The sequence below is a fragment of the Amborella trichopoda genome, chromosome 10, assembly GCF_054954075.1.
Source record: "Amborella trichopoda isolate Santa Cruz 75 chromosome 10, AtrichopodaSantaCruz75HAP2 v2.0, whole genome shotgun sequence".
In the NCBI taxonomy this organism is placed as follows: Eukaryota; Viridiplantae; Streptophyta; class Magnoliopsida; order Amborellales; family Amborellaceae; genus Amborella; species Amborella trichopoda.
Window position 1 is genome coordinate 31,579,984 of NC_142345.1, and position 25,553 is coordinate 31,605,536.

The 25,553-nt window shown below is 37.0% G+C and overlaps 1 protein-coding gene and 1 long non-coding RNA gene across 4 annotated transcripts; one reads left to right on the plus strand and one right to left on the minus strand.

Moving 5' to 3' along the window:
- The first annotated feature begins 752 nt into the window (after positions 1-752).
- On the plus strand, positions 753-13,946 carry LOC18429792 (ABC transporter C family member 3). Of its 3 annotated transcripts, none has more exons than XR_016041936.1 (11): positions 753-3,661; positions 3,884-3,970; positions 4,131-4,778; positions 7,397-8,051; positions 10,283-10,447; positions 11,098-11,392; positions 11,743-11,957; positions 12,587-12,892; positions 12,995-13,058; positions 13,231-13,470; positions 13,556-13,946. XR_016041936.1 is itself a non-coding variant. In XM_020664608.2 (11 exons), exons 1-11 carry the CDS (start codon positions 1,268-1,270, stop codon positions 13,666-13,668), a joined length of 4,428 nt encoding a protein of 1,475 aa, XP_020520267.1. In that variant the 5' UTR covers positions 753-1,267; the 3' UTR covers positions 13,669-13,946. The 3 variants fall into 3 exon arrangements, 2 of the variants coding, with proteins under 2 accessions (XP_020520267.1, XP_006839138.3); XM_020664608.2 differs by lacking the exon at positions 7,397-8,051 and having other exon boundaries at positions 4,131-4,524; positions 4,624-4,778; XM_006839075.4 differs by lacking the exon at positions 7,397-8,051.
- On the minus strand, positions 3,979-17,105 carry LOC148780147 (uncharacterized). The gene is made up of 2 exons (XR_016041937.1): positions 16,782-17,105; positions 3,979-4,805 (listed from the first exon to the last, which is right to left on the minus strand). It is a non-coding gene; the product is annotated as an uncharacterized LOC148780147 (long non-coding RNA).
- Positions 17,106-25,553: the final 8,448 nt, after the last annotated feature.

Sequence of the window (25,553 nt, forward strand, 5' to 3'; positions counted from 1 at the left end):
ATAGAAAATGTGAAGTATTTATGTGATTAATTAAAGAATTGGTCATTATATTTTTATTTTACATATTAACAAAATTATTTACACAATATTTTAATTTCATTAATCCAACTAGTGTTTTGAAACCTTGGGTTCCATAGTTTATATCTAGATAGATTATAGGAAAAATTACAAAAAAGCCCTCCAAAGTATATTTTTTTATGCAACTTACCCGACTAACTTTCTTTCTCACTTTTTTTCAAAAAAAAACAAAAGTTTTATGCAAATACCCCCAACCATCCCAAAAATAATAAAAAAGCAAAACTAACCTTAATTTATCCATTACCCATGCCTCTCTCCGGCACTGTGTAAATGCGCTTCGGCACTGTGTAAGTGCGCTCCGGCAGTGTAACACAGCGCTCCGGCACTACGTAAATGCGTTATGGCAGTGGAGCATTCTGAGTCACAAGGCTTCGACACTCTTTAAATGCGCTCCGGTAGTGTAACACAACACTCCGGCACTGCGTAAGTGCGCTCTGGCAGTGTAACACTACGCTCCGGCACTGCGTAAGAGGGCTCCGACACTCTTTAAGTGCGCTCCGGTAGTGTAACACAACGCTCCGACACTGCATAAGTGCACTCCGGCAGTGTAACATTCTGAATCTTAGGGCTCTGGCACTATTTGAGTGCACTCCGATAATGTGCTACGGGAAGGGTATTTTTGTCTAAAAAATGAATTTTTTTTCCCTTAGGGGTATTTGCATAAAAAATTTGTTTGTTTTTTTTCTTTTTTTTTGTAAAAGAGTGAAAGAGAAAACTAACTCGGTAAGTTGCATAAAATGCATATTTTGTGGGATTTTTTATAATTTTCCCTATATTATAGGGAAGACGGGCTCTGGAGAGTCTCTACGATATATCTTTTCTCAAAGTATATAGAGAGTCCGATTTGGAAATTTGTTTTAAAATCTCACACAAGGGTTTTACACCCCCCCCCCCCCCCCCCCCCCCGCCCCCAAATAATAATAATAATAATAAAAGAAGTAATGCAACAGCGTGATCCCGTGGGGCATTAGTATTAAATGGGCGTGGATTTCCGATATTTGGCCGTTTTCGAGGAGGTGACCGCCGCGTCCCCTCTTGTAATCCACCACCTCCGCCCCCACCGTGCTCCCCAAACTTCCTCTACCTCTATTCAAACCTTCCCGCTCATAGGGCCACTGATACCGCCTAGGAGCAATGCTATATCTGTCTTCGTTTTTCCATTTTTTTAGATTGGGTTCGGTTCAGTAAAATGGGAGAAGCCATGAATCCAATTTGGAGGAATATGGTTGAGTTTTCAGGCCGGTTTCAATCATTCTATATTCGAACCAGTGACGTTGGGATGGAGTACATCTCTGCAAATGGTTCTCTTCTTCTTCTTCACGCCCTTTCTTCTGTTTTTCATTTGGGTGTTTTTGCATTTGTTGTCTTTGTTTTGGTTGGAAAAGGGCCCAAGAGTTCTCAATTAAAAACCTTATCAAAACCCAGGTTCAGTCGTCCTTACAAGCTTAGCCTCTTCCTGTGCTTCGCATTGTCTGCGTTTTATGCCTTTCTTTCGGTTTTCAATTTCATTTTCTTTCGAGGTGGCGAAGGAGGAACGAAGTCGTTCGTTGCAATTGAATCCGATTTGATCATCAGAACCTTGGCTTGGTCAGTAACCTCGGTTTATTTGCAGTCGCATTTACCCAAGGGGGGAGAAAACAAGTTCTCTCTCTTATTGAGGATATGGTTGCTTTTCTTCTTTATTATTTCTCTAACCATCTCCATTCATGACTTCTTCGCATTTCGTCTCCGTCTCCAATCGATTCCCCTCTACTACTTATATGTTGATGGGTTCATGATCCTCTGCGCCTCTCTTCTTTGTTATATGGGGTTCTTCGGAACCATTCGAAATGCTAACTGTGAAGAAACCACCATTAGAGAACCTCTGTTGAATGGGACATTTGTTGAAAGAAAACCAGGGGAAGATGGTGAAAGGAGACCTTATGCAACTGCAGGTCTCTTTAGGATTTTCACCTTTTCTTGGATGAACCCATTGTTAACAAAGGGCTACAAGAAAGCATTGGACCTCGATGATGTCCCCGAGCTTGCAGAGCCAGATAGTGTTAATGGGGTTTACCCTGTGGTTAGAGAAAAGCTTGAAGGCAATGCGGTGAGCACATGGCAACTAACTCGAGCTTTGGTAGTCTCAGTCTGGAGAGAAGTCTTCATCACTGGTTTCTGGGCTCTCTTATACACATGTGCCTCTTACGTGGGTCCTTATCTCATCGATAGCTTTGTCCAGTATCTGAATGGGATTCAGCAATTTGAGCACCAAGGATACTTCCTGGTCTTGGCATTCTTCTTCTCTAAGATGGTCGAGTGCATCGCCCAAAGGCGCTGGTTTTTCATGTTACAGCAAGTTGGCATTCGTAACAAGGCAGCCCTGGTTGCCATGATTTACCGAAAGGGACTTTCTCTCTCTAGCCAATCGAGGCAGAGCCATATGAGCGGTGAGATAATCAATTTCATGAGCGTGGACGCAGAGAGGATCGGAGATTTCAGTTGGTATATGCATGACCTTTGGATGGTCCCGGTTCAAGTGCTTTTTGCTCTATTGGTTTTATACAGGTGCCTTGGCCTTGCCTCTGTGGCTGCCTTGGTTGCCACCTTTCTTGTGATGCTTGCCAACCTTCCTATGGGGATTCTTCAAGAGGAGTACCAAGGCAAGCTCATGGAATCTAAGGATAAGAGGATGAAATCCATGTCTGAGGTACTAAGGAACATGAGAATCCTCAAGCTTCAGGGATGGGAGATGAGGTTTCTCTCAAAGATCGTAGACTTGAGGAAGGTTGAATTGAGCTGGTTATGGAAGTTTCTTTACACGTCGGCCATGACCACCTTTGTTTCTTATGGTGCTCCAAGTTTTGTCTCAGTGGTCACCTTTGGGGCTTGCCTGCCTATGGGCATCCCTCTTAAATCAGGGAAAATTTTATCGGCTCTTGCCACTTTCAGGGTTCTTCAAGAACCCATTTACAATCTCCCTGATCTTATATCCATGACGGTTCAAACCAAGGTTTCTCTTGATAGAATTGCTTCATTTCTTCGCCTCGAAGATCTTCCAAGTGATACAGTTGAAACGCTCCAAAGGCATTCTTCTGAGATTGCCGTAGAAGTAAGCAATGGGTCTTTCTCTTGGGATCCTTCTTCTCCAAGCCCCAGCCTGAAAGACTTGAATTTTCGGGTCCTACGTGGCATGAAAGTGGCAGTTTGTGGTACTGTTGGTTCGGGCAAGTCGAGCCTGCTCTCTTGCATCCTTGGAGAGGTTCCCAAGGTCTCAGGGACTGTTAAAATGTGTGGAACAAAGGCTTATGTGGCTCAATCTCCTTGGATTCAGAGTGGGAAGATTGAAGACAATATATTGTTTGGGAACGAGATGGAGAGAGATAGATATGAACGTGTTCTTGAAGCTTGTGCATTAAAGAAGGATCTTGATATTTTACCATTTGGAGATCAGACAGTCATAGGCGAGAGAGGAATCAATCTGAGTGGTGGACAAAAGCAGAGGATACAGATTGCACGTGCTATATATCAAGATGCCGATATCTATCTGTTTGACGATCCCTTCAGTGCTGTTGATGCCCATACAGGAACCCATCTCTTTCAGGTGATCCATTTTTACTCCCCTTGGTTATCCTTTCTTAAAATAATTGACTGTAAGTTGCCATGAAACTGCATTTTCTCAATAAATTATATTTATCTACTCTATTCAATTTCTATGCTTTCCTGTTGCACGTTTTCTTTGTCTTTTAAGTTTAACTTTCTTGAGATTTCTTTAGTCCCATTTGTGTGATGAGGGTGTCTTTCTGATTAGTTTGTGTCCTTGTAGGAGTGCTTGCTCAGGTTTTTGGCTTCAAAAACTGTGATATATGTGACACACCAGGTGGAGTTCTTACCTGCTGCAGATATTGTGCTGGTGAGTTGTTTTTCTTTCTAATATCTCTCTGCATTACTTCAAAGTTTCAATCTGTTATACACCAACAACTTGAGAAACAAATAGCTTTTGAACTTTTAGAGAATGCCAATGCATTCTTCTGGACTACTTATAAACCAGTACGTTGTGAATTTTTGTGTAGGTTATGCGTGATGGGAAGATTACCCAAGCTGGGAAGTATGACAGCATTCTGAGCTTTGGAACTGATTTCATGGGACTGGTTGATGCTCATAATAAGGCGCTCGAAGCCATTGATTCTGTGAAACTCGGAAAACAGGAGTCCAGAGATTTAGAGAGTTCTCAAAACACGGTGAAAACCTCCACAAGCGCTGAGCCAAAACTGGATTTTCTGGGAGGTAAAGTAAATGAACCAGTAGTTGAGAACCAGAACAAGGGGCAGCTTATTCAGGAAGAGGAGAGGGAGAAGGGGAGTGTTGGGTTTTCAGTTTATTGGAAGTACATTACAGCTGCATATGGAGGAGCTCTTGTTCCACATATATTGATGGCTCAGATCCTCTTCCAAATCCTTCAGATAGGTAGCAATTACTGGATGGCTTGGGCAACCCCTGTCTCAGAGGATTCTGAGCCCACAGTTAGCCCCTTGCTTCTGCTACTAATTTATGTTGCTTTGGCAGTGGTGAGTTCCTTCTGTATCCTTGCAAGGTCCTTGCTTCATCTGACTGCTGTGTACAAGACCGCTGCCATTCTGTTTGAGAAGATGCATCTGTCTATATTTCGTTCTCCAATGTCATTCTTTGATTCCACACCAACTGGACGTATCCTGAACAGGGTGAGTTTAATGTTCAATTCATTGTACCTGCAATTTTTGTTAAGTCAGATTGCAAAAACCTTTTTGGGGGAACCCAAGTGGGTTTTGTGCTTTCTATGGAATGGTATTATGTGTATGTGGGTGCCTGCCTGTGCGTGCATGTGTGTGTGAGCATTTGTGTGTGTATATGTTTGTTTCTTTTTTTTCTGGTTGGCCAGGCAAGGGGGGGGGGGGGTTCACATTTGTGAAGCCAAATCTCACATGTGATTCTTTATGTTTGACTTGCCTCTCTCCTTTTGGGCCATTAGATTGCATCCAATCCCAATGGTTGTGATGTTATAGGAGCTTTACTCTCTAAAGGGATTAAAACTCTTTTGTTTATAGAGAGTGTGAGAGTGAAAAAGCAAGAAAGGAAGAGCACTCACGATGGGGTTTTTCTAGCCTTGGTGTTCCTGCTCTATTTCTAGTAAGAGAAAATGCTAGAAGAGAGAGTTTGTTAGGCTCTTGAGGCTTGGTTGCCGGCCCAATCTAGAGAGAGAAAGTACACATTTGTTGTTTGTTTGGATCCTGTTTTGGGCTCGGTTTTGAGACAGTTAAAGCTGTTGTAAATTGAAGCTTTGGAAGTCAATCTCTCTTGTAATCTCTATCAAATTAGTTAGTAAAGCCTCGTAACATTCTCCCGTGGATGAAGGTCACTTTTTGTGGCTGAATCACTATAAAACCTTGTGTTTGGTGGTTGCATATTGCGTATTTTCATTTCCATGATATTGCTTTGGTGCTATATTGTTTCCCTTGCTGGTTTGTGATACTTTGGGGTGCACAATAGCCGTAAATGAAACATACACCTGTTGTATTTTCACTAGCATCGATAACAACAACCGGTATCAGAGCTTAGGGTTTGTGATTCTATGGTTTGGGATGAATGGGTTTTTACTATTGTGCTTGTTTGCTGTATTTTTTCTTAAAATGGAAAGGGCAATGGAGTTTGAGAAACTAAATCAAAATAATTAGCCAATATGAGAAATGATGATGGAAGATTATCTTGTTGGGAAATAATTAAATCGGCCACTTTGAGGAACTGTTGGAATGGGAGATTGGGGATGGATTATTCTTGATCGAAAATATTTGGTAACCATTAGACCTTGTATTACACCCTCAATTTTATTTGATGTTTGTCAATGTAAAACATTTGCAGAGCTTTGGCAATCTTTAGAGCAATCTTTTGAGCAACCCTCTTGTGAAAATAAAATACGTGCCATAAAAAGTTCTCTTTTGAAAATGAAAAAAGGCGCAACAATTAAAGTGCATGTAAGTGATTTTAATTCTATTTCTGTACAATTGAGGTCTCTAAAAGTCAATTTGGATGAAGAAGTTTTGTATTTGCTTTTGCTGAGTTCTTGGCCGGCGAGTTGGGATACCTTGGTCACCACTGTGGCAAATGCAATGGGTAACAATTTAATTTGAAAACTGCTGCTTCATTGTTAAATGAAGATACTAGAAATGCATCCACACAAATGCTTGTTGAATCAAATCAAGCATTGGCAGCAGGAGATAGAGGTAGAACGCAACATGGAGATCAACCATCTGGATTTAATAGGGATAAATCTCATGTTTGAGGCAGATTTAAGTCACAGGGCAAGAAGGTTACTTGCTGGTTATACAAGGAAAAATTGTTATGCTTTGAAGAATAAACAAAAGGTCAAGGGCAAGGATAGCCATGCCGAAGCAAGTACGGTATCCGATAGTGAAGATGGGGTCACTTTTAGTATTGCATATAGAACACTGTCTACCGAAAATACTTTGGTGTTGGACTGGTGCTTTATTTCATGTTTGCCCAGAAAGATCATACTTTTTATCATATACAGATGTGAATGGTGGCTTTTGCCTATTGTGGTGATAATCAAGTTTGCAAAATTTTGGGCATTGGAAATGTTGTTATCAAGTAATCAAATAGAAAGAAGTACACATTGAGAAATGTGAGGCATGTTTCAGACTTGAAGAAAAATTTCATTTTAGCCGGGCAATTGGATGACTCTGGTTGTATAGTGATTTTTAGAAATGGGTCATGGAAGATTTCAAGAGATTGTGTGACAATATTGAAAGGACAAAAGGATGTGAGTCGCTACATTCTTCATGGCACGACTCAAAGGAATGATGATGCAAAAAAGATCGTTGCTACAGCTAGTAAGCAAGAAGACATGCAGGTTTCGCATAGTCGCTTGGGTCATCTTAGTGAGCATGGTATGAAAGTATTGCAAAGTCAAAACCTTATTCTTATTTCTAAACATCATTTTCTTGATTTTTGTGATCATTAAGGCATGTGTAAGCAGCATAGAGTCAGTTTTAAAAGAAATGATTCTCATAAAAAAAGTAAAGCATTAGAATTGATAATTTTTGATGTTTGTGGCCTATTAATGTTAAATCTCTTGATGGAGCTTCTAATTTTGTCATTTTTTTAGATGATTATTCTAGAAATTGTTAGTTGTATCATTTGGTATCTAAGGACCAAGTTTTTGAAGTTTTCAAAGCCAAGGTTGAAAACAAAACAGAGAGATTTGTTAAATGCTTGCAAACTGATAATGCTGGTGAATATTGCTCGAATTCTTTTGATACTTTTTGTAAGAGAATGACATTCACAGGGCAAGGACTATTCCTGGGACACCACAACAAAATGGTGTCATTGAGAGGATGAATATGACTACCATTGAAAGAATAAGAAACATGCTTTCACAATCGGGCTTCAGTAAGCAATTTTGGGATGAAGCTGTTAATACAGTTGTATATTTGATTAATAGATCTCCTAGTGCACCCTTGAATGGTAAAATACCTGAAATTCTTTGGAAAAGTAAAAGTGTGTCATATGAACAATTGAGGATATTTGGGTGTGAAGCTTATGTTCAAGTGTGAAGTGAAAGTAGAGCCAAACTGGATGCAAAGTCAAGAAAATGTGTTTTTCTTGGGTATAATGATGATGATAGAGGTTATAGGATTTGAGATCGTATTGCAAAGAATATCATAAAAAGTAGGGATGATTTCTTTAATGAGAATGTGATGGTTGCTGAAAAGACACAAGAAGAGCCAAAGCAAAAAAGGCTTGTTGTGGACATAGAAGTCCAAAATCCCATTATGTCACCTCGACAAGTGCGAGATATTCAAGCTTAAGCTCAAGACAATTTGATGGAGGTAATATTAGTTATGATGATGACACTTAATTGATTGAAGATGAAGAAGACTTACCAGATACACCTGAGCAAGAACTGAGAAGATCTAGACATCCTCACAAGCCTACACAAGGTACTCTCCTTTCTTATATTATGCTTTATATATTAATAGTGGTGAATTTGAATCTTTTCATGAGGCTATTTGTTGCCCTAATGCTGGATAGTGGCCTAAGGCAATGGAGGAGGAGCTTAATGCTTTACATGAAAATAGTACAAGGAAGTTGGTAGGACTTCCACATGAGTAGAAGACATTGAGGAATAGGTGAGTATATGCAATTAAGTGGGAGGCAAATGGTCTTATGCAATATAAGGCCAGAGTTGTGGTGAATGGTTATGGGAAAAAACCAAGTGTTGATTTTAATGAAATTTTTGCTCTTGTTGTTAAGCATAGTTCTATTAGAGTTATTTTATCGTTAGTTGCTAACTTGAATTTGGAGCTAGAACAATTTGCTATTAAAACTGCCTTCTTATATGGTGATCTAGATGAAGAAATTTATATCTATTAGCCTAAAGGTTTTATGAATAAAACCAATCCTAACTTGGTTTGCAAGTTGAAAAAGGGATTGTATGGTTTGAAACAAGCATCTAGGCAATGGTATATATTAGCCTGATGATATGCTTATTGCTAGCAATGATCTGAATGAAATCAAGTGTTCAAAGCTTGATATGTCCAAGCATGTTACCACCAAGGATCTTGGATCAGCTAAAAAGATTTTGAGCATGCATATCCATAGAGATAGAAATCAAGGTAAGTTTTGGTTAAGTCAATTTGAATATATTTTTAAAATTCTTGAGCACTTCAATATGATTGGCTATAAATATGTTTCTCACCATTAGCTGCTGCACATTTTAAGTTGTCTAAAAAAGACTCTCCGATGAAAGTAAGATGAAAATATTTCATATACTTCTGCAGTTGGTAGTTTGATGTATGGGATGGTTTGTAGTAGACATGATATTGCCCATGTAATGGGAGTTGTTTCTACATTTATATCTAATCCAGAATGGGAACATTGGCAAGCAGTTAAGTGGATCTTTTGGTATTTGATGGGGACACGAAATGTATGTTTGTGTTTTGGAAACTCAACATTGGAAGGGTTGTGTAGATGCAGATTATGTAGGATGCTGTGATACTAGATGGTTTACCACTGGGTACATTTTCAAAGTTGGTGGTGGTGCAGTCGGTTGGATGTCAAGGTTGCAAGATCTTATTGCTTTGTCATCAACTGAAGCTGAATATGTGGCATTGACAGAGGCAACAAAGGAAGTAATTTAGTTGAGGAGGTTACTGGACCAGTTTGGGGTTAAATATGATAAGTATGTTGTGCATTGTGATAACCAGAGTGCTTTTCATCTGGCTAAAAATGCAGCTTATCACTCCAAGACAAAGCATAAAGAGGTCAACTATCATTTCATTCGGTTGGCCCTCGAGCATAGAGATCTGCAGGTGAACAAGATCGACATTGACAAGAACCTTGTTGATATATTGACAAAGGTTGTCTCAACCGAGAAGAACAAGATGTGCAGGAGACTTTCGGGGTTGGATGAAACGTAACCATGAGTGGATGAAAAGTGGTGCATTGGTAGTTATTTTAGAAGCATGGTGATTTGTCTTCAAGTGGGAGATTGTCACATGTGTAAAACCAAATCACACATGTGCTTCTTTATATTTGAATTTCCTCTCTCATTTTGCATCCAATTCCATGGTTGTAATGCTGTAGGAACTTTACTCTCTAAAGGGATCAAAACCCTTTTGTTTAGAGAGAGAGAGAGAGTGAGAGTGAAAAAGCAAAACGGAAGAAAGCTCAAGGTGGGGTTTTTCCAGCCCTGGTTTCCTACTCTATTTCTAGTGAGAAGAAGTGCTAGAAGAGAGAGCTTTGTTGGGTTCTTGAGGCTTGGTTGCTGGCCCAGTTCTAGAGAGAGAAGTGCACATTTGTTGTGTGTTTGGACCTTATTTTAGGCCCTGTTTTGAGAGAGTTAAAGTTGCTGTAAATTGGAGCTATGGAACTCAATCTCTCTTGTAATCTCTATCAAATTAGTAAGTAAAGCCTCACACCATTCTCCCATGGATGTAGGTCACGTTTTATGGCTGAGCCACGTTAAATCTTTGTGCTCTGTGAGTGTGAGTTACATGTTGTTGTAATTTCATTTTATGATATAATGTTGTTTCCATTGCTATTTTATGTGATTTATGATGCACGATATTTGTTACTTTGATAAACCCCTGCTGTAATTGCAACACCATCGATTACAACAGAAGGAGGGGGGTGTGTTATGGGGTATACTAAATGGCCCTTATTATTGCAGGCATCAACTGATCAAAGTGCAGTGGATATGTTAATTCCTTTCCAGATTGGAGCCTTTGCTTTTACAGTAATCCAACTTCTCGGTATTATTGCGGTTATGTCACAGGTTGCCTGGCAGGTTTTCATTGTGTTCATCCCTGTGATTGTTGTCTCTATTTGGTACCAGGTAATGCATGTTACCTTGCTGATAAAATTGAAAAGCCCAGCAATTTGTTATGGTCCCACTTTTTTATGATTTTCTTCAAGACGAACCGCTCATCACTCTGAGATAATCTAAAAATTGAGTGAATATATATCATTGGAGGATCATTCAGCAAGTAGGACCATGAAGAAAGTTCAGACTGACATCAACTTTTTGGAATTTAGATTAGACCAATAAAGTGAAATGAAAACAGTCATAATCAAATTTCTCTAGGTGTTTGTAGTGTCATGCGTTTTGGGCTGAGTAGCTGGAATTGGTTTTTGACCTCTCTGTGAAATGTGTGGTATTGATTACTGTCCTATAAACCTTGTGAATGAAAAAAAAAAAGTATGGACTATCGAAGGAATTCTGAGTTCTTATTTGGCCACTTAACATTTGATGCAATCAGTGGAGTTCCTTGGATTGTCTCCAGATTTCAAAGACCTAAGAACTCACACTTCCATCATTCTACCTTTATTTTAGGTCTGCACGATGTGGCACTCAATCATTCAGTTCTTGCTTCCCATAGTTTACAAACTTCATTTCTTGTTGTTCTTCTGAAGATTCTGTGAATTTTTACTTTCATAGGAGAATTTCTTATTCTGATTCTCTTGGCCCATGTCTTTGTTTAACAGCAATACTACATACCCACTGCCAGGGAATTGGCCCGGTTGGTGGGGGTCTGCGAAGCTCCAGTCATACAGCATTTTGCCGAGTCAATATCAGGCTCAACGACCATCAGAAGTTTTGACAAGGAATCAAGATTCATGACCACCAATCTAAAGCTGATAGATGCATATTCCAGACCCAAGTTCTATAATGCGGGTGCAATTGAATGGCTCTGTTTCCGATTGGATATGCTCTCAGCCTTAACATTTGCTTTCTCATTAGTTTTCTTGGTCACTTTGCCTAAGGGAATTATCGATCCTGGTAGGCCCATATTGAGAACTTATATCCATTACCTATTCCGTTCCCTGCATATATAATTACAGAACGTGTACTCTTGTCCAGTGCATTATGGACTACGGAAGGCTGTAGTCCAGGGAACCATCACTGTCCAATGCAATTGTGGACTTTGATGGAGAGTGAGTGTTACACATCATTTTGGTCGTGTCCTGTTCCGATGGTTCCCACTCTCCTTTAACGTCCATTGTAATCTGGCAGTGATAAGCACAATGGAGTCTGGTTTTCCATTGTCCTTATGATTCTAGTTTATTTTCACTTAGTTTTGGGCACACGATGCAGAAAGGAAGGGGCATATGACCTTGCCTTATTTTCAGGCATTGCTGGCTTAGCTGTGACATATGGACTGAACCTGAACATGCTACAGGCATGGGTTGTATGGAACCTATGCAACCTTGAGAACAAGATGATATCAGTGGAGAGAATTTTTCAATATTCAAGTATGCCTAGTGAACCTCCCCTTGTAATAGAAGAAAGCAGGCCAGATCCTAAATGGCCCTTAATTGGGGAAGTCAAAATTCATGATTTGCAGGTAACACTTGGGATAATGAATATTCGTGTGTGTGTGCGTGTGTGTGTGTGTGTGTGTGTGTGTGTGTGTGTGAGAGAGAGAGAGAGAGAGAGAGAGAGAGAGAGGATTTATGTGTTGTTTTGTTGGTGTTCTTTTTTGATACAAATAGGATTCATTTTTATTCTTCTTTCCTTAAAGGACAATCATTTTAAAAAGAAAATCTGAAACTGTGATTTGTTTATAACAAAAAAGTGATGCCCATGTTTTACCTATTTCTTCCAGTATCATTAGTGTTTTAGCACATTATTTGACCTGTATATATATTTTTTGAATGCTAATAGTACTACATTTCATTACTAGTATCAAATTAAACTACAGGATAAGAATCCATCCTACACAAAAAATGAGTCTATGTACAGTCAAATCTAAAAAAGAAAGAAATAATGAAATAAGAGGCCCGGTTTGGTCTACTTCTTTTGCAGCCAAGTCAGCGTCTGAATCCGTTTCAGAGAGAGAGAGAGAGAGAGAGAGTTCCCCAGGGATGATGGGAGGCTCATGTTATGGGAGGCCAGGTGGCCAAAACCAAGATGACCTATATAGAAAAAACATTTATGGTCATAAAGAGTGATCTGTGCATTTTGTTTGTTCAGGTCCGGTATGCCCCACAACTACCTTTAGTTTTGAGAGGCATTACATGTACATTTCCTGGAGGGTTGAAGACTGGGATAGTTGGTAGGACTGGCAGTGGAAAATCCACTCTCATTCAAGTCCTCTTCAGGATCGTGGATCCTGTCGGAGGCCAAATTCTCATTGATGGCATTGACATCTTCAGTATAGGACTCCATGACCTGCGTTCCAGACTAAGCATCATTCCTCAAGATCCCACCATGTTTGAAGGCACCATCAGAAGTAACCTCGACCCCTTAGAAGAGTACTCTGATGATGAGATATGGGCGGTGAGTTGTTCAATCCGTGCTTAGTACATATAATTTTGCTTGACCTTGCTTTTTGGTTTTCATGCAAAAATAAGTTTGTTGGGCAACTATTACCTGATTCAGGCTCTAGACAAATGCCAGCTTGGAGAAGGAGTCAAGCAAAAGGACATGAAATTGGAATCCATCGGTGCGTTTTGTTTTTCTTTGTTTTGTTGTCTTCATCCCTCTCTGTTACATGTCAGTTCTTTGCACACACACACAAACACAGAGGGTAATGTTCTTATACTAGCAACCTTCAGAATATGAGGACATCTTTGTGAAGTTTAGCTTCTAATGATTTTTACATACGTAATTTGCAGTGTCAGAGAATGGAGAGAACTGGAGTGTGGGTCAAAGGCAGTTGCTGTGCTTAGGGAGAGTGCTTCTGAAGAAGAGTAAAGTGTTGGTGTTGGATGAAGCAACTGCCGCGGTTGACACCACAACTGACAGCCTTATCCAGCAAACCATCAGGAAACACTTCTCTGATTGTACTGTTATCACCATAGCCCATCGTACTGCAACTGTTCTTGATAGTGACATGGTCTTGCTGCTTGACAATGGTCAGTATATATATAAAATCCATCGCATTGTATCCCAGAGTCGTCTTCTTTTTAATGCTTATTCTAATTCATTGTTTTTGAGCAGGCATTGTGGCTGAATTTGATTCTCCATCCGTGTTGTTAGAAAACAAGCTGTCCTCTTTTTCTAAACTTGTGGCAGAGTACACCATGAGATCGAGCACTTGTTCGGAAAAATGATGCATCTGTATCGCGACTATGATATGATGATGACGATGATGCAATTCGAAGTTATTGGATGCACCCTGTAAGAAGTGTGCAATAGAGGAAGGTGTGAACTCAAGCACCCTTCTGGCGTCTGAGACGAACCAACAGTGCTAATCCTGGTGGTCTTTAAATACTTGTTTTGCCATTTTGAAAGGCAAGAAGAGTTTTTTGGTGTATAATGAAGTGTTTCATTGCTTAGTCATATGTTTGAGAGAGCTCGTACACTTGGGTATTCTAAAGGATGTTTCAAAGTAGCTGCCTCTGACCCACACTCCAGTATGGCTAAGTGGAAGTTTTTAGTCTTTTAGGGTCTAGATACAAACCTCTCTATGGGTTTATGAGTGTGAATTTCAGGTAGCATTTAGCACCATGGGGACTTGGAAGAGAGTTGGGGATTTTGGGTACTTGGAGTGCGCATAGCTCACTCACATGGCGGTTAATCCCTCAAAGGCCTTACATAGAGACCTGACGTTTGACCATGGTTAGATGACTTCTCACTGCATTTAACAAAGAATCTCTTTATTAATACCCCTATTTGAGACTGAAATTTGGTTAACATAAAACAATGTTTTCTTCAAATATTACCCAAAGTGAATATGGAAGGTCTGTGTGCGTTGATGATTTTAGGAGGCTTCGTTTGAGCATGCAACTTAGAGAAGATTTTACAGTGCTCCGTTTGGCTTGGTTGTATAATGGAGCATTGGGAACTCATTGCATTTTGGAATTTTTAACCCTTTGATGACCACTGGAGCATTTTATACCTCTAGGTCAATTTTTGAAGAAAATGGTCTATATAGTTTCCGCAACATTGAAGTTTTTGCCTTGTTTGGAATCCTACATTCTTTTCAAAAAGTTTGAGCAAAAGGCTTTGTTTTGAAACTTAGGTTTTACGATGGGGAAGGGCCAGCATACACTTCTCTGATTCAGCTCTGTGCAAAACTTTTGATTATGGCTAAGAACAATTTCCCATTTTGGCTGTGGTTAAGGAACGCAAATTTAACAGCTGTTTTTGTTTGTTTTTTTGTTTGTTTGTTTTGTGTTTGTTTGAAACTGTAAACCTTGTATTATGCTTAAGAGTATATAGTATACAAAAACTGCCCAACTCGGGCGCAATTTTAACCACCGTTAAGGACTGGTTCCTGGTTTGGCTCTTGAAGCCAAGAGTCAGAACTTACGCAAAAAATCGATGAACCTGGATAAAACCATTACAGTAGATGTCAAAAGCTTATTGAAACACGAAATGGCCTCTCGGAAGAGTCGATTGTTTGTCTCTCTAGTGGATGCAGTCCGTAAGGAAGGACCATCAGTGAGGGCGAACCATGTCAATTCTTGTATGTCCGGGTGAGCCACACTCTTGTTTGCCCCATACTTGCTTTGTTATGTTTTTGTTTTCACTTCTTCAAGCACACATCAACAAAGTGTTTGATATTTGGCCCAAAGGACTCCATTGCCCACATCCGCATTAATGTGAGTGGTTTGGTTATAAGCCTATCATTAGCAATACCTCTTGGTCTTTTCAAACCGGCGTGGGGAGCCTAGCAATCATTGCATCATCTATCTTCAAAAATCTAAGATTATTGGACCATATGGAGAAAATCTTTGAAAGTTTCATCCTATGTAGGACCTAGTGTTTTAAATTTTTTTGGTTTGGACCAAGGACACCTTGTTTGAACCGAAACTGGCGGTGGGGTGATCAATCTCTAAGGAAGCCTGGGGTTGCCCAATTTCCCCAGGTTTTTAATGAATTGTAATTTATGCATCAATATTGGGAATTGTCGATTCAAATCTGTTGAATTGAGAATTGGTCCCTCATGATTCCCAGCATGGATTTTCATAGCATTGGTTGGAGTTAATTGGGACAGTGGTGACAAACTCTGTGAGACTTTAACTTCTATGTGGGATCCACTACGACGAATGATAATACCCAATCATCAATGGCCATTGCTCATCGATGCACTCTCCTACTTTTCTTCTCCGTTTGCTGACCAACCAAGGAAAGCAACCATTGGAGTACCAAGTATTGCAATAAAGCACTATATCGTTTTAAATTCTTCCACGTCCCCTTTTGTGACATCTAAACCTCCGAATGTTTCAGTGAAGACGTTCTCGAACTCAGCTTGGGCCAAAGACTTGCCCCCGTATGGGGCAAACGTTCTTAAAATTTTTAAAAAGGGGAAAATAATTTGTAACCCTTGGACCATAGGCATTGCCCTCGATACTTTTTAAATTATACAACTAATCAAATTACCTTTATTTATATATATATATATATAGCAATCCCAACTCCACAAATAGATCACCCAGCCTAGGGCGCCAGTAACTAGACCCAGCTAACCAAGGTCGATCCTAGAGATCTAGCCACCATAGTAGGCCACGGGGTCCTTCTTTATCATCCATAAGCAACCATCCAGTTTTGCAAGCTTTCTTGCGAAACTTGGTTAGTCAAGGTCAGCGCAATAAGGCTCAATTAAATAGTCTAGGCGGGTTCATAGGTCAACAACCAGCCTATCTAGTCTAGTCCGCTCTGCAAGTTCAGCCTTTGGAGCAGCCAAGTGTACTAGTTTATCATTCAGTCGAGGCGGGTCGCGTACCTCAGACTTAAGTACAGCAGTCCATGTTAGGCAACCAACTGTTTAGTGAAGTTAGTTCTAATGGCAACAGCGCAGTTAGCCAATGTTGAGGCAAACATGAAACAGATTCAAGAATCCTTAGAAGAGATAAGAAACTATAATTTCTGAACTCCTAAAATATATGTACAAGAAACACTAGGAAATAATGAATATTTGCTGATGGGATTCATCATGCCACAATTCAAAAAGATATTTTTTAGGAAGGGTGTTTTAAAAGCACATGTCACCACTTACCTACTATCGATACCAACTCTATGTGACAGACCCAATTAGTAAAAAGTGATGTTCTCGCATAGCCTATCGGTAAATACCTTGAAATGGCACTGAGAATTTATGAGGGATAGCCCTGATGCTAGATGAGATGTATCAAAGATTTCAATCAAACTACCAGGGCCACAAACACCGATCTATTTCATTCAAAGAGCTTATGGGGGCGGAAGGATGATGAATTATTACCCAACTTTGTCGGCCAATTCACAAATGCTTCTCGGATCCTTGAGTGCACTCTCTCCAATGATGCACCGATCAACATCCTTCTCCAGAAGCTCACACTCGAGTACAAGTCCTTCTTCAGCTAAAGTAGTGGGCCTTATCCTTCGATTCCATGCTCGAAATGGCTGCAAATTAAGAGAGGATTCAAAAACCTGGAGCATACTATCCCAATACACCATAGGACACACTCAAGCATAGTCATGTCCAAATCATAGTGCAACCTAGAATTCCAAATATCCTCTTTAAGAAACCATGTATCCTAAATATCGCCACCTAGGAAACCAAATATCCTTCAGAATACAAAATTAAAAGGATCAAATATTCTCCAAAACTTCCTAATATTCTTAGATATTCTGAATATTTCATGTTAGGAAGCCGAATAATCCCAAATCCCAAGATAGGCAGGTCAACCATTTAGAATCTCCCAGTAAGAAAACCAAATGTCCAAATTGGGTAGTTTCAATAACTTGAAAAGGAAAATTCACGCTTCGCGCTACATGCTAGAAGTGTCCAAATTTGATCAACCACCAACAATGGATTCAGATTGACATTCTGATCAATCCTCTCAAGTTCCGTATTGAGATCTGATAGTGCTATGATATCTGGCATGCAGGGAAGAAGGCCCACAATGGCAAATGCAACATGGGACACATGGCACCTCTATACTGGTTCGAACAACTGCTTTCTTGTTTTAGGGTGTATTTTTCCTATATTAAATCAATTTTCATGTCATTTTAGTAGTCAAAGACCTGAACAGAAAACCTAAGCCTAATTTCTAGTCATGGAAATTCTACAACCCCAACACCCTAACTTAAGTCATTGAATCCCTAATTCAAGGAGCCTATTCCAGCTATTTTTAGAGAAAAAATAACTCATTTTAGTCAACAAAGCCCTAGATATAAAAGTTTCTAGGCATCCCTCTCTTCCCGAGAGTGCAATCAATCATTCAGGATCGTCAATCTAGAAAATCAAAGAGTAAAGATTGCCACTTCACCATCTGATCCGGGCCTAACTCCAGGTACTCTTTCTTTTATTAATTGATATGTTTTACTGCTTTCTTATAGTTATTTTTTTCTGGTTTAGTATATTTGTTCTTCTTATTTTCTTATTTTATCCTCTTTATTTTCATTGGTATTCATTTTAATTCCTTTGATTAGCCTCTTAGAATATTTGTTCATCTTTATTTACCTCGAGTATTGTTTTCTTGCTTTCTTGTTTCTTTAGTAGTTTATTTTCTTGCTCCTCTTTGTTCCACTTTCTCTTCTGTGTTTATTTTGGATTTCGCACTATCCATGCTAGCTAGCCCTCAAAGCTACAAAGAATAGGTCTTTTAAGATAGTTTTCTTTGCAAATCTGAATTTGATGGTGCCCACCTCTCTTGACTCATCTAAGTAACTAAGTGTGCGCACGATCTTAGACATATCAGACTTCCACTAGTCTGGTCGATCTATTATTCGCAGATGTATATCACCTCAAGAAGATCCTTGCCAAGATGAAATTAATGAAATTATAGTGAATGAATGAAAGGCCCAACCCAAGCTTCAATCTCCTTCTAAGATGCTTAGAGACATGGGGGCATGCCTACGGAATTCACTCCCATCAAGGAATCAATGAGTGATGTTCTTGAGTTACTGCTCAAGAACAAATTCCTACATCTTGGATTCCTCCTTTTCCTATTGGAGACAAATCAATTGTTGTGAGTGGCATCACATTATACCCATGACACTGAAGAATGCCTTTCTCTTAGGCATATTGGTCAGGACTTGATCAATAAAAGCATCATAACATTTATAAAGAAGACCAAAGCGAAAGACAAGCATACTTCCGAGCCTAATAAAAAAGAGAGTGTCTTGGCCACCTCATTTTCAGATGGTATTGATGGCACATATAAAAAAGAAGAGGCAAGTCTAGCTTCCCAAATAGTGGTTGAAGTCAGCTTAATTAACACTAATAAGCCAGGAGTGCCCCAGCCTGAAGACCATCCCCTATGGCCATGGGGCACAAGTCGAAACCAACTTGAGAACTAAGATGACCATAAGCAGGAAAATTATATTCGAATTGGATGTTTTGTAGTCCACCATTTTAAAAAGTTATCTATGTTTACATATGAAAATTATCTACGTTTAAAACAAGGTTAGGACCGAGATCCCGTACGCCATCAGTTGGGGAGACATGGTGTGGGATGCATGAAGTCTTTAGGGGTAACCGGAGGCAATGTATTCGGTAATTCTAATGGCATCATGTTTCTTGATTCTTCATGCATTGTATTTTTGTTTAATTTAAAAAATTATAATGGCATGCAAGAGATGATACCATATTGTGGTTTGTGCAATAAATTGATGTTGTATCTTGAACATTTGTGAATGTTCTAGCTGAGATGAATAAAAAAAAGAAGAAAATTTTTAATACTTGGCTAGATCACATTATCCACCTTTCGCTTATATAGGAAATTTGCTGCTTAAATGTTCAAACTTAGTGAATTTAGCTGAATACTTTCACCCTAACTTGAGTATTCCCATTGGTTAAATTTGGGGTTATTTTGGCTTTGTTCTGGATAGGCTGATGATACTGCTAATCTGGGTTATCCGCTTCCATTGCGAGACTTGGCCCTATATGGCATGTAGGTTGAAGAGTGCCTTTGATGTTGAACCTAGGGCTTAATGCCAGGCTGAAGGATGGATGGATAGGTAGCCACACCTGTTGTTTCATGTCATATCTATCTTATTAAATATTAAGCGAGAGGAGGTCCCCACTTATTATTCGTTAAGTATCATTTTTATTTTCTAAACTTGCCCTCTCTCCACACTTTCTTTCTCTCTCTCACATCCTCTCTCTCTCTTGTCTCTCTATCTCATTAGACATCTCTATCTCTCTAGACATCTCTATCTCTACACACATTAATTTTAGGATGGGTTAGAGAGAGGGATAAAAAATTAGAAAGATATAAAGTTAGAAAGAGAGGTACGTGGTGAGTATTGAATTAGTAGAGAAGATATACATGTTTCAAAATTTTAGGACATCTCTATCCCTACGTAATATACATATTCCTAAAAAGAGATGATATGTAGAAAGAAAATTAGAAAGAGAGGAGAGGTGTGTTAGAGAGAGAAAGATGATATGTAGAAGCTCTTTTTTTTTATCTCTCTTTCTTTCTCTCTCTCACGGCTTTTTATCTATGTCGATATCTTTATCTCTACATAATATATTTTTTTACATTTTATCTATGTAGATATCTTTATCTCTACATAATATATTTTTTTAAAAAGAGATGATATGTAGAAAGTCAGAAAGTTAGAGAGAAAGGAGAGGCGTGTCAGAAAGAGATTGGAAGTTTGTTAAAATTATTAAAGTATATTTTCTAGAAATCATAATAGTTTTTATTTAAATTTATTTGGAGTGATGTAGTGATGTTGTATTTATAATTTTGTGTAATACAAAGTTTTTGTGTAATAAGAAGTTATGGAACTACAAGGAGGTTAATAGTTATTGTTGTAAGTTAGGGGTTATTGTTGTAAGTGGGTAGTTATTATAGTAAATATGGTTGTAAGAATTTTTATTTAAAGAGAGACATGTGGTGGGAAAGTTCAGTAACATGTATTAAGACTAATCTTGTGTATCAAGATTGTAATGCCTTTATGTACCCCATGTTTTTCTTTAATGAATGTTTTTCTTCCACTTCATCTTGTTTTTTGTGTCTTTTTTCTATTTAGTTGTGTCTTGGGCTAGTGTGACATTGTCACATTAATTGAGAAGCAGATTGTTCTGTTATTGGGAACTCTGTCTTTGTCCACATGGTATCAGAGCCGCAAGGATGGTGGTTATGTTGTACTCCCTTGATAAAGAAGATCAATTGTTTTTTTGAAGATGGATTCAGGTGAAAAGTCTAATAGTTTTAATGTTGAGTTGGGAACTCAACTCAAGACGATCTTTCTATTCCCAATGCTTCTTAATATCGATAATCTTTATTTGGTGGTCTCCCATTGATGCGAATTCTTCTTAATATCTAGAATCTTTATTTGGTGATCTCCCATTGATGCAAAAGAACCTATTTACAAGCACAAATGAAGTGACTTATCATTCGTGGGTTAAAGATGGAGTATATTCCTTATGTTACTTCTATTCGAGGGTGGGTTATGTAGGCAACCTTGGTAGAGTTTGAGAATATCTTTGGTGGCCAATTAAATTGTCGGATTTTCAATTTCGAGAAATGATGGAGATGATCGTCTATGCGTAGTCTCCTTTCTAAAAAATCACTTTAAATGGGCGTGTTAAAATTATTAAAGTATATTTTCTAGAAATCATAATTGTTTTTATTTAAATTTATTTGGAGTGATGTAGTGAGGATGTATTTGTAATTTTGGGTAATAAGAAGTTTTTTGTGTAATAAGAAGTTATGGAACTATCGGGAGGTTGATAGTTATTATTGTAATTTAGTAGTTATTGTTGTAACTTGGTAGTAATTATTGTAAATGTAGTTGTAAGAACTTCTATTCAAAGAGAGGTGTCTGGCGGAAAAATTGGATCACATGTATTAAGGTTAATCTTGTGTGTCAAGATTATAATGCCTTTGTGTACCTCATGTTTTTCTTTAATGAATATTTTTTCTTCCACCTCATCTTGGTTGTTCTTTTTCTTTCTATTTGGTTATAAGTTTTGCGCTAGTGTGATTTGGTCACATTAATTGAGAAGTAGATTGTTATAGTATCGGGAACTCCGTCTTTCTCAACAGATGTTTACTTTGTGGTAAAAAATTATTGAGACAGATAATATGTAGTAATTTGAAATTTAGAAAGAGTGTGCGTGGTTTAAGAGAAAAGAGAGATAGATAGTTAGAAATTAGAGATCAAGAAATTTAGAGAGAGAGATGTGTGGTTTAAGGGGAAAGAGAAAGAAAGATAGAAAATTAGAAACTAGAGAATAACCTATAACAAGGTCGTCTAGGCATTAAGCTCTTGAACCTTATGGACTATTCTTTGAGATCTTAACTGATAGAGTTTCTCTATGTAGAGGTATATGAGGTTCGTTTTCCTTATCATTGTCTGTTTTTTATTTTGTACAAGCTATGCATACCTCAAAGGTGTTTTCTTTCTATGATTTTGAAGTTGAATTCTCTTTGCTAGCTATTTGCATTTCTTTCAGTTTTCTCTTTCATTTTTAACTCTTTATCGATAAGGGGAGAGAAGTTTCCGGCGTGTTTCATTTATACATACAATACCTGTCGAGAATTTCCTTGGACAGGCTAAGCAATTTCTAGGTTTGCACCTTTATGTAACTCAAAAAGTATTGGAAAAATACTATTCATCGTTGCCAATTTTTGTTTTCTTTCCCTTTTCATAGAATTTTTTATTGGGTCAAGGGTTATCTTTCTAGATATTTTAAACTTTGGGATTGCATGATTTCTCTCAAGTAACATGAGCAACAAAATGCATATATTTATATTATCACCACGCAAGATTGATTCATTATATATGAACTGTTCCTAGAAGATTATGTGCAGGCACCTAACTATATGAAATGAAATTTAGGCAATCATGAGATAGCCAAAAACTTTATTTTCCAACAACGGTACTACAATACTGCCATCTTTCCCTATGATGATTAGCATATATATCTTATGCAACATCTCAAAGAAAGCCTTCATAACGCAAAATTGAGTTTTTTTTTTACTGAATTGGTCAATACCTACATTATGAAAATAATCTTTATACTTCTCATAATTTAGAGACTTTTTATGGATTTTGGGGAAATAAAAACTGTGGATTCTACATGTATTAGTGAATGCTAATTAAACTGAAGTGATGTGAAGAAATTATTGCACTCAGGCACTTAAGAAATATAAACCTCAAGATTAACTTACAAATACCATTCAATTCCACTTCATATAACACCCAAACTATCGCACTTGTCTCTCATATCAAAACATGCCAACAATAAATTCAAATTTGAACAAATTGGCGTCAGTCCTCATAAGATTATATGTGGCATGTTGCTTACTTTGCTGCTCACTCCAATAGGAGTGAGCACGCAGGACTCGATCCAAGAGGTCTTTAGGAACTGATTTGCTAAATGGATGTTCTTTATATACGTGCACATTCATGTTTCCCTTATATATATATATATATATATATATATATATATATTCCTCAATTTTCTTTTTAATATTTATAAATTCTCAATTTTTCATATTTAATACTTACTTATAAGTGAGTGATAAAATTGCAAAATACAAAAAAAAAAGAAAAATAAAATAAATACAAATTATATTTATATAGAATTGAAATAATAGTTAATATGTACTTATTTATATTTGACAATGCAAAAAAAAGGTGAATAAAAAAAACATTTGGCGAAAAATATTAATTGGAATGATTAAACATATATATTACTATAAAAAAGAAAAAAAATAAGAATTTCATTAGTAAATACAAATAAATAAATAAAAATCCTTCTATGTTTTACCTTTAATGCTTACATATAAATTTAAAGTGATGATAAATTTAATTCCCTACAGTTTTAATTTAACTATTTTTTCCTTAACTGTAATCGTTTATAATTTTTTGGAATATGAACAAAATTGATTTAAGTTTGAATATATTTGCTCTAATTAGTATCGAAAGAAGCAATTTTGTAGATTTAGATTCATCAAATTCACTCTCTCCCTAAATAACTGAATGATGTTTTTTAAATATATTATTTCAATAATAAAATTTTATTCAATTATAACTATATCAGATCACGTGCAACACACGTACATAATATTAGGTATATATTAAGCGAGAGGAGGTCCCCCTTTATTATATTGACAAGGGTCCTTTTTTATTCATAATTTATCCTTTTTATTTTTTAGGGAAATTATCGCAAATATACTTTAATTTAAGCTTAACTGGAAAAAAAACCCAAACTTTTGTTTATCTCGTCTGCACCATTTTTTCTCATTTTCAATTTTATTTTTACCAAAATGACGTTCACGGTAGTCATATTACGGTACTAGTTAGTGCATGTTATACGATACTTTAAGTACCGCAATACTTAGAAAATTTTATACGGTACTTTTAATACTGAGGGCATTTTATATGGTACTTTAAGTACCGTAAACTTACACTAAACCTTATATGGCATTTTAAATACCGTAAACATTAGCCCATGTTATACGTCACTTAAAACGTTGTAAACCCTTTTCTCATTATGTTTATTTCTTTCATCTCTAAATTTTTTTATGCTTATCCATTGTTTCTCTCTTTAATTCTTTTTAATATTTATCTCTTCTTTCTCTCTCTACAATATCACCATCGTTTCTTTAGAGAGAGTAATCAAACACTGATTTCGGCTATGCAAAACAAAGGACATGATTTATCTAAGGAAACGATGATGAGATTGTAGAGAGAGTAATAAGAGATAAAAAAGAATTAGAGAGAGAAAAAAGAGATAAATATTAAAAAGAATTCAAGAGAGAAAGAAGAGATAATTAGAGATGAAAGAGATAAATATAAACAAGATAAGAAAAAGATTTACGCCATTTTAAGTACCGTTTAAGATGGAACACTGATTTCGGCTATGCAAAACAGAGGACATGATCTATCTAAGGAAATAATGATGAGATTGTAGATAGAGAAATAATAGATAAAAAATAATTAGAGAGAGAAAGAAGAGATAAATATTAAAAAGACATGATCTAGCTAAAGAAATGATGATGAGATTGTAGATAGAGAAATAATAGATAAAAAATAATTAGAGAGAGAAAGAAGAGATAAATATTAAAAAGAACTCGAGAGGGAAAGAAGAAATAAATATTAAAAAGAATGAGAGTGAGAAAGAAGAGATAATTAAAGATGAAAGAGATAAATATAAATAGGATGAGAAAAGAATTTATGGCATTTTAAGTGCCATATAAGATGGGTTAGTTTTTATGGTACTTAAAATGCCGTATAATGAGTTTTCGTTTTATGATATTTAAAATACCGTAATTGGCTTCACGGTCATGGTCAGAGTTTTACAATACTTAAAGTACCATAATAGTATTTGATGTTATTATGGTATTTTAAATACCTTATAAAATGATATGTATTATGGTAGTGAGACTACCGTGAAGGTCATTTTGGTCCAAAAAAAATAAAATTGAGGAACAAGGGTGCAGACAAGATAAAAAAAAATTTAAGTTTTTTTTCTAATTAGCCTTAAATTAAAGTATATTTACGATAACTTTTCTATTTTTTAATAATTTTCATTTTGTCATTATCATTAGTTAATGAGAGTTATTAGTTCCCATAAAAACCTTTATTATAATATAAACACTTATAACTATTATGATTTCTCATTTGCAAAGGATTTGTAGTAAAATGTTTATCCCAAGCCACCCATTTACTTGAATAAACGTGTAATAAATATTTATTACAATATAAACATTTCACATCTTCCTTTCTTCTACCCTCTCTCTCTTTTATAAGTATATTTTTCTCATTTGGACACACTCTCTCTCTTTCTCTCTCACACACATTGATAAAAAAATTTATTTTCCTACAAATAATTGCTTGCAACTGCATATTACATCTACAGATGCAAAATAAAAATATAATGAAAATTAAAATATTACTCATATAGTAAATATTTACTCTCTATCTCTCTCTCTTAAATGACTCATTATTTTTTAGATTTTTCTTTTTATTCTATACACTCTTATTTATTATAAAGATGTTAGTTATAGTTTCATTAGTAATAAAAATTGTCATTATGAATACT

Excerpts from the sequence above, each read along its gene's own strand:
- LOC18429792 (XM_006839075.4), top strand. The coding sequence starts at position 1,268 with ATGGGAGAAGCCATGAATCCAATTTGGAGGAATATGGTTGAGTTTTCA. Across the intron at positions 3,971-4,130 it reads CTGCTGCAGATATTGTGCTG|GTTATGCGTGATGGGAAGAT; the intron begins GTGAGTTGTTTT and ends ATTTTTGTGTAG. Across the intron at positions 13,471-13,555 it reads GGTCTTGCTGCTTGACAATG|GCATTGTGGCTGAATTTGAT; the intron begins GTCAGTATATAT and ends GTTTTTGAGCAG.